A 10,000-nucleotide genomic window follows, 5' to 3' on the forward strand; every position below is an offset into this window, starting at 1 on the left:
TGAAAAAAGGTTATATTGTATTTCACTTAATTTGATTGAGTAGTTTTTTTTTTACAACGGAAAAACGTTTTTATGAGAGTGCAATGAAGGCAGCCATCTTTGAATTTTTTGGACATGCCACGGAGAGATAACTCAATTTAAAGTGCCAACACTCCCTCCCCATCTTCAATACTAGCATTTCTTCCTAAAAATCGAAACATGACTACCTTTTGCTCGGTATCATAAATTGTTTTTTGACTTCATTCCATAACAGATACATACAATATAACCTTGTTCTTTTTTATTTTTTTATTTTTCGATATTTTCATTTTTTAATGTCTTGATTAAACTGTACAAGTACCCAAACTTGTGATACCGGTCACACCGCAGACAAGAATAACTTTCCTCATATTAACAATCTTCTAATTTGAAAATTAAAATGCCTACCAAAAATAATATAACTATTAAAATATAATATAATTATTCCTTGTTTATTTATTAAAAAGTTTCGTTCAAATAGTTTTATTAAAGTTTCGTTCAAATAGCTTTATTAAAGTTTCATTCAAATAGTTTTATTAAAGTTTTGTTCAAATAGCTTTATTAAAGTTTTGTTCAAATAGCTTTATTAAAGTTTTGATCAAATAGTTTTATTAAAAAGTTTTGTTTAAATAGCTTTATCAAAGTTTTGTTGAAATAGTTTTATTAAAGTTTCATTCAAATAGCTTTATTAAAGTTTCGTTCAAATAGCTTTATTAAAGTTTCGTTCAAATAGCTTTATTAAAGTTTCGTTCAAATAGCTTTATTAAAGTTTCGTTCAAATAGCTTTATTAAAAAGTTTTGTAAATATAAAAAAATAAATCCTATATAAAAAATATAATCTTAAAACCAAACAATTACATTTCTTTATGTTTATTAAAAGATGTCACATGCAAAGGTCAAAGTCAAGCAGTGTCAATCAAAAACTGTTGTTTTTGTTTCTGCGATCTCCAGGGGTCCTTATATCCTATATGGTCCAAAGTTAGAAATGACTCACCCATTTCTTTAGTGCACGTCATGATTCGATAGGCTGAGTACAACATGAGGAATGCTATGAAGATCAACAACCCGATGCCATTAGCAAAACCAGCCTGTGGACAAAGAAAAATATGAATAAAATTAAAATTTGGATCCATCAGTTTCGAAATTGGTGGAATTTTGATTAAAAAGTCTTATCTTAACATAGTATGATTATATGTGGGTGGAAATAACGTTAAAAACGGTATTTCTCATCTGAGGCTAAAATTTAACAGAGAGTGGAAAATTCTATTAAAAGTCAAGTTAGTGTTTATGAGCACGTGTGTTGAAGAGGAAATCTTTATAACAATGTGTTATCATTTTCTGTTTGTGTTTATATGCATTTCTTGTCTGGATGTAACTTACACGTTATTAGTTGTCTTATATTTGTTTCTTTATCTATATATCTATAAAAGTGAAATTGTCTGTGTGTGTGTGTGTGTGTGTGTGTGTGTGTGTGTGTGTGTGTGTGTACATTTTCCTACTGAACTACTGCCAATTTTCAGTCTATAGACTCGAGGTTTGACATAAGAGGTATTGAGATTTGGGAAAATCTTTTTAATCAGTTTTCAGCCAGAAATTTGGCTGTCAAGGAGTCAAAGTTCAACGATTTGACCTTTAAAACCTCTACTGTACTCCTCCGCCAATTTTGGGTCTAAACACTTGAAATTTTAGATGTAGGTTACCTGAACATGAGTCAACATTTTAAATATATATAAATACATATGCACATAAAGTTATGAACATTACATAGGGTCCAAGCAAAGCCAGGCTGAACTGCCAGTTAGAGATACACTTGGTATTTAACACAAAATTGATTTTGAATTACTTGGATCATTTGGACTACTCATCTTGAGTTATTTGCACAACGGTCATCTCCGACCTTCTTCAAGGGTATCTTGTTGAACTCTAAAATCTTTCTGTTGAACTCAACAATCAGTACTTGTACAGGTTTAATCAAGACATTAAAAAATGAACATATAAAAAAAAAAAAGAAGTTATATTGGACTGAAGTCCTCCAAAAAAAAATTTCACTTAATTTAATTGATGATTTTTTTTTTTTTTACACCGTTTTTATGACAGCACACTTAAGGTAGCCATATTTGGATTTTAGAACATGCCACAGAGAAATAACCCGGTCTAAAGAACTGACCCCCCTCCCTACGTTAAATGATAACTTTTCTTCCTGAAAATCGAAACATAGCTACCTTTTAATTGGTATCATAAGAAATTGTTTTTTTCACTGTACCCCCCCCCCCAAAAAAAAAAAAAACCCAACTTAATCAAATTAAGTAAAAAAATTTTCAGAGAACTTCATTCTGTAACGGATACATACAATATAATTTTTTTTTTTTTTCAATATTTTTATTTTTTACTATCTTGATTAAACTGCACAAGTACCCGACAATCTGTACAGAACTCTTTAATTAATGCATAGGGGAAGCATGATCTTGTTCCATCAGCCATGACCAGGTAGAAATCTTAAGCAATTTGCAATTGTATTCCAAGTATTGCCAGCAATGAGGATGGAACTTTAATCCCCACAAAAGTATTACAACTGAATTTCACCTAGAAACTCAGCCGGTACACCAAACACAATTTTAGTATGAATTTTGGGAGCCTCAAAATGATAATCTTTTTTAGATGCGCAATCTTCCTAAGGATCACTATTTTTTAATACAGATTTATACATAAACCTGCATATATTAGAAATGTGAACTTGTGTGTGTGGAACACCCTCTACCAAACTACTATCAATTTTTAATCTATAGACTTGAAACATGATATACGAGGCGCTTTAAATAAGTTTCCAGACTTTTTTCGTATGGGCATTTTTATTGATAGTACACACATGAAACTCTAGTCCCCTTCGAAGTAATCTCCTGAGGCTGTAATGCACTTGTTGTACCGTTCCAACAACTTCTGGAACGCCCCATGGAATCGTCCTGTGTGAGCGTGCCAATGACCCTCATCACAGCCTCTTTCATTTCAATTGTCTCATAACGACAACCTCCAAGATTTTCCTTGAGCTTAGAGAATAACCAAAAGTCACTGGGAGCAAGGCCTGGATTATAGGGATGGTGAGGAACTGTCTTGATGCCCATCTTGGTCAAATAGTCTGTGACAAGGATAGAGCACTCTTGAGACAAAATATTGCGCAAATCTTCTGCATCTTCAGTTCCTCATGAATAATTGTGTACAGTTCCCACACTGACATTAAGCTGAACACTTGTTGTTTCTATAGATACAAGACAGGTCCTTATCCATGAAATTCTTTATGTGACCAATCAACTCTGGTGTTTTGACTTCTTTACTGTCCCCACACCTCTCATCAGCCCTCACAGACTCCCTGCCTTCCTTGAATCTCTTATGCCAATCAAAAACTGATGCCTGATTCATGCAAGATAGTCCCAAGGCAGTCTGAAGCATTTCATATGTTTCTGTGGCATTTTTTCCAAGTTTAAAGCAGAATTTCATTGCACATCGTTCTTCTAAAGTGTCCTCATGTCTAGATTGCATCTTTTAAATTCACCAGCTGTGACAATCAGGCTTTAGTAGGGCGTATTTCAATTCCTGCTGTAACTGTTCATTTGAACCTGAAATCATAAAAATTAGTCATCTCATAAAATGTATAGCAATAACATACTGAATTTAAGAATTTACTACAATTTTAAATGCCTGTACAAAAATAAAAAAACGTCTGAAAACTTATTGAACGTACATTGTCTAAGGTATGTGGACCTGTGGAATACATTGGATTTGATTTTTAGCCAAAAAAGTAACTGTTAAGGGGATAAAAATTGTAAAATTGGAACTTGGCAGGCATAAGCCGAGTTAATGTGTATCCTTTACCCATGCACAAATATACATTTATATGCTTAACTGTATTAATTAGTAAAGTTTTGATATGCAGGTTTCATTAGATTAGATGGTAGCGAATAACATTGGAGAGCTACATTTTGGTTTTGATTCTAACTGATGGCAACTGAATTATATTTTTAAAAAATGTTTTACCTTTTGAAATCACTATTATATGTTGAGTACAATATAAAAATCAATGGAAAATTGGCTCAACGATAATAAATATAAAATCTGCAGGAATTAAAATATCATATTTATATGTATTCTAGGATTAGCCTTATGCGTAGATCATCGTATAACGATTTGATCACTGTCTGTCTGACGTAATGAACATTTAAATTTAAATGTTTAAAAATTCAACGCTATTTCACATGATTAATGGTAGCCGAATGGATACGGCCTCCGCTAATCGAGCCAGAGATGTCTCATGTCGCGGGGTTCGAATCGTTCGACTGGTAGTAGTCGTGACACCCTGCACTGAAGAATCCCGAAAGGATGAAACACTAGTGTCTGTAGGTATTTAATTATTATAGTAAAAAAAAAAAAAAAAAAAAATAAATAAATAAATATATATATATATATATATATATATATATAAACGGCCTTGGTTGTCTCCCTTTAACTGTTATAAGTGTCTAGGCCAATCTTGGGTTCCCATAATTTCAACTAAATTTGTTAAAATTAATAACGAGCGGGATTATCTCCCTTTCGCAGCTAAGAATACTCGATATTTGCCAATCTCAATTGCCAATTTGCCAATGATGAGAACGAAAGCGAATAATGGAATAAAGAAATAGAATGGGATCCATAACCTTGAATGATGAATGAGGATTAAATAAGTATAAGGTAATGTTTGGACTTTATTTCCCTATTAAATAGAATATTAACTTAAACTGGTCTTAAATCTAAGAAATAAGTTAGCCGATATTTTTGTAAACAAAGTAGCGAGCATAGGTTGAATACGAAACTAAAATAACCGTAACGTTTTAGCTTAGTTGATGTGGCCATATTATGACTATAAAAATAAAATTCTAAAAAATCTTTTAAAAATAAATTATGTGAAATAAAGAAATATAGAAATCTAATTTAAGAAATCAACAAATAGTATTATTAAAAGATATTAAATGGCTACAGTTTTTTTTTTTTTTGTGGTAACTTCTTATGACAGGTTTTAAATAATGATACGAAAATTAGGCGATATAAATATTTAAATAAGCTCCTGACAAAGATGCATCCGGGATAAATGTTTTCACATGTTTTATTTCCTTTAAGGGAAATGTCTTTACATATTGTTCTATTGTTAAAGTGTTTTTTATTCAATAAGTCTGAAGAGAGGCTGGTTATGTGAAAATTTTCAAACGCAATAATGTTTGAATTTGTCCAATTAGTCTTGAAACAATTGTAACTAACAATGAGATACACTTTTGGTTGCTATCAATTCTTTTTTTGAAGTCTTGGTTTTGTTAATACAGTGTGTGTATATATATATATATATATATATATATTTCTTGAATCAGATGATAAATGTAGTATTAGATGGTACGAACCATTCGAATTGCCCAAGGCATACTTAGAAGTGCTGTCCCCATCATTGTGTTCCATAAGGCAAATCTGGCAAAGAAACAAAAATAATCAATCATTATTCAGAATATCATTATCAACGTATTTGGTTTGACGTCTATTTTACTTGTTGACATGTTGGCAGATGTTGAACTGAAAGCCATGTTTAATTTCAGAAGAGTTTCCGATGGGTAACTAATCTGTGTTATGTAGAAGGTCGAACACAAGAAAGTATTTATTAGTCATTTATCTGTCTGTCGATCTATCTATTAATCTATATATGTATCATCGATATATCTCCTGACTTAGTTATCGATTTCTGTAGCTATCCATCTATCTATCTAACTGGAAATATAAACAAGAGATGAATATGAAAAATGTTTATAAAAACCTGTCAAAATATAACAAAGATAGATCATAGACAAGTTTACCAGGAGCATCTTATCAGCTGATCGGATCTACGTGTGAGTCATGTGGTTCAGGTTAGGTGGAGATCACATTTGAGTTGAAATCTGGATGTTGAGAAGGGCAGGCAATTTAACAGGTCACCCCCCCCCCCCGTCCTTTCACCAGTGAGAAAGCTGACATGTCTTAGAATGGAGACCTAAGTTTAACCACTCAAGTAAAGATAATCACATTTTTATTCTTTCTGCGATTGACACCTGGAAAGTGGATAAAAACTATATAAAATACAATCTGCATTCTTGGAAGTTAATGAATATTCATTCAAACAGGTTCCAGCCTTCCCTCCAAGAACAAGATGAACTCCAGGTGGATCAAGATCAATGACGCATGAAACTAAGGTATGTCCAAAATACACATGCAAATGAACATTTAGACGATCATAGCATTGGAACATAAATAGACCACAACAACATAACTTAAGGGTTCAGATAGTGAAGAATCACCATAGACATTAAATGACACGTATACACATCAGGATGAACCCTTCGTCTCAAGTACACATCTCACATATGGTGCTATGGTACCATTACACAACAGACCTCTTTTTGGTATGCCATCATACAACAATCTGTACAAGTTCTGGAAATGAAAAAGAGTTAGCTGAACTGTATAAGTATTGAACTTTAAAAGTTTGCAGACAAAGAGCAAAAATCTTTTTCATGTTGACTTGAAAAATTATGTGTGGAAATTCTAACAGAGCCAATATTTTTATGGAGCGATTCCGGTTTCTGATTGGTTGCTAGTGTCTTTATTTGAATGGTCAATTCATACCATCATTGTCTATATGTAAAACCTTCCAATTTTCTTTAATCATACCCTTATATTATATAAAAAATATTGCAACAACAGATTTTAAAAAAGTAACTTCTAAACTAATCTCTTTATCTCTCTTTCTCTTGTCCATTTTATTATTTTCACCCATATTTTCTTTGACCTTTTCCTGTGGACTGGACTTGTTACTCTAACTGTTTGACTGGCGCAAGAACTCTCATCTGTTGTTTCAATCTGGCTATACTATCAAAGTCTCCTGATCTTCACACGTCTCCCTATACTGTCCAGATTTAAACTTCCTCTGAAATCATGAGAACTAAGCCTGTCTTTAAAACTCACATTACATATCCATTGTATCATTCTTACATTATTTTTGTCCATGCAACGTATGTCCTCAATCCTTACTGGCCAGGTTTTACTTCCATATATCACATGGAGTACAAATGACTGACAGATTCTTTCTTTTTCCCTTTTTTTTTTTACGTTTCTTTCAACTATTTTAAAATATCAGTATGTTGGATAGATGATAAGGAACACCAAGAAATATATAGGTGCAATGCCAAAGAGATCGTTGATTGCTGAGTGATGACGTTAGCCTACATACCGATCGAAGTTGGGGGTCATGGAAAATGACCTAAAAATGGAAACAATTGGATATCCTAATTTTAATCTGGATTGAAATTGCTAAAAATGCAAAACAATAGAAAAATCAAATTCCGATTTATGGAACGTAAATAAAAAAAAGCTGATAACAAACACAGAGAGAAGAGAGTCATAACAAGTCAGTGAAGAAATTTTCTGCACCGGCCACATGCACCACCACTCACCCCAGGCCAACCACTTGTCATTTTACTGCGGTCTGTCAATTTTGTAAATAAAATCAAGTTGTTTATGCTATTGTTCATCAGCTATCATTTGAACAAACAGAACGTATATAATTTCAAACGCGTTTAACAAACGTGCAAGCAGAAATTATATAGACCTTACAAAAATATTAGGCAATTGTTATCGGACAATATAACAGCTGCAATCACAATTTCTGCAATCAAAGAACAAGGTTCAGTTAAACCTTTTAAAATTTATGCAGTTAGTGCCTAAATTTTGTTAAGATCTTTTAAGATCTCAGGAGCCAGAATCGGACCTTTTAAAATTCTTAGAGCCAAAATCGAACCTGCTAAAATTTTAGGAGTCAGCACCAGAATTGGACCATTTCAAATTTCAACAGCTAGAGCTCAAGTTTTAGTTGGACTGTTTCAAATTTTAACAGAGCTCAAGTTTTAGTTGAACTTTTAAAATTTCAGCAGTTCGAGCTCAGGAGTTGAACCTTTTAAAATTTCAAGAACAAAAATCAGGAGTTGGACTTTCAAAAATTTCACCATCAAGTCCCAGAATCAAACCTTTTAAAATTTCAGCAGAACTAAATTTTAGTTGATGTTTGAAAATTTCAGGACTTGGAGTCAGAATTAAGCATGTATGTATCGATCAAAATGCTTACTTACATGGTTATAATACTTTTCTGTCTTCCTGTTGTCTGCTGATAGATTGTAAGGATTGTATAAAACTTAGCCGGTATCATATGGTCAGGCATCACCTGGAAAATAAATACAAAAAAAAAACAAACAAGTTTTTATAATTATAAATGATTTATTTGATATTGTCAGATGAAAAAATTGTCAGACGATTATCACAAGATAAAAAAAGGGTCTTGTAAGCTGAAAAAAATATTGGCTGGTAAAGGGGTTAGAAACAGATCAAACACAGGCGTTATTGACAAATAAATGACAAGATATTCTTGCAGTGAAATTATAATTCTGGGAAACGATTTTGATACGGAAATTGAAATGAAGTAAAAAGAGGTGTATTTTCGGTCAGGACAAACAGCCTGATCTGGTAGCACTAGGCATGAAAAGAAAAGGTGTGTTCATGTGTGGGAGTCTGACTGTGGCTGTAGTTATGATGGTGGTGGTGGTGTGTGTGTGTCTATTTGGCCCGAGGGTTGGATTTAACAATAACTGCATGTATAATATATATACACACACACTAGTGGGTTGCCTTAATGCACTTAAATATTTTAATTCATGCAGATTTTGTATATATTATTATAGAACCAGTTCTCTATTGATTATTATATTGTACCTAATGTATAGTAGTGATTTCAAAGGTTTAAAAAAAAAATGCCCTGGGTGCCATCAGCTAAAATCGAAACCAAAACATTAGATCTCCATCATTATTTGTTACCATATGGCCTAAGGACATACAGATATCAAAACTTTAAAAATCAATGCAGTTTAACATATAAATGTATATTTGTACACGTATAGAGGAGCACTTTAAGTTGACTTACACCTGGCAAGTTCCAATTTTCATCAATAAAAATCTCTTTCAACCAATATGAAGAGTCATGATCTTCATTGCATCTAACGAAGTCCAGACGGCGCTTTCTGTTCTTTACAGAAATCATGCAACACAGCCTTGCAAATTAAATTCCTTCAGTCTATTCTTAACTGTAGAAAGAGAGCCCTTTTTAACACGATTACACTGCTATGGATTTGTTATGGATTTGAGGAACTGTTTTAAATCTCTAGGACGACCAGATATAGAGGCATCATGAACACTGCCTGTGTTTTGGTGCTTTTACATAGTCATTTGTACAGTTTTTTCATCACATTTTAATCTACGGCCGATTTCTTGATTGGATAAACCAGAAATGTAGAGATTAATGAGCTCCTGATGATCGCTAAAAGAAAGTTGAGGCATATACACTAAATATTATGTTGTATAACGTGGAACAACAACAATTATAATTAGAGATGTTTTGTTGTCCAAAAGGTAAATATTTTAAGCTGGTTTTAAGCCTATTTGTTGCTGCGGAGTTTCTTTTTGCCTTCTCAATTTGAAGTTAATTTTTTAAATTAAGGTGAACACTAGGATACCTCAATTTAAAGCCAAATATGAACATGTAAAATTATAGAGGAATAAAAGGCGAATCAAATGAGGTATAGGTTGTTTAAACAATTACATTCGATTTAGAAATTAAGAAAGATATGGGAAGAGAGAAAAAAAAATGATGATAAAGTTAAATATAAAATATAAAATAAAGGGAAACAAAAGTCAAAACGACCCAGACAGGAAATGTTAAAGGCGTGAAAAAATATATCGGGCAAAATAATATAGGTCAACTGAAATCTACAGGTCATCACTTAAAGAAATATCAGCAAGAGTTGTTAAACGACACTAAAAGGAAAATAAAAATAAATAAATAAGTAATAAATATATAGAAAATAAAGAAATAAATAAATAAAAAAATAAA

General features: G+C 32.3%; 1 protein-coding gene across 4 annotated transcripts in view; it reads right to left on the reverse strand.

The window, feature by feature from the left end:
* The window catches only part of LOC145299553 (neutral amino acid transporter 9-like), a 134,669-nt gene that overhangs the window by 50,523 nt on the left and 74,146 nt on the right, over window positions 1-10,000 (reverse strand). For all 4 annotated transcript variants that reach the window (XM_080144414.1, XM_080144413.1, XM_080144417.1 and 1 more), the window contains exons 6-8: window positions 8,190-8,281; window positions 5,442-5,505; window positions 1,013-1,106 (exon numbers count right to left, since the gene is read on the reverse strand). In XM_080144414.1, coding sequence (XP_080000540.1) covers window positions 1,013-1,106; window positions 5,442-5,505; window positions 8,190-8,281 — 250 coding nt within the window. The remainder of the gene's footprint in view (window positions 1-1,012; window positions 1,107-5,441; window positions 5,506-8,189; window positions 8,282-10,000) is intronic.

This window comes from Euprymna scolopes, chromosome 2 (assembly GCF_053919585.1).
Source record: "Euprymna scolopes isolate OS-2025 chromosome 2, ASM5391958v1, whole genome shotgun sequence".
Lineage (NCBI taxonomy): Eukaryota > Metazoa > Mollusca > Cephalopoda > Sepiida > Sepiolidae > Euprymna > Euprymna scolopes.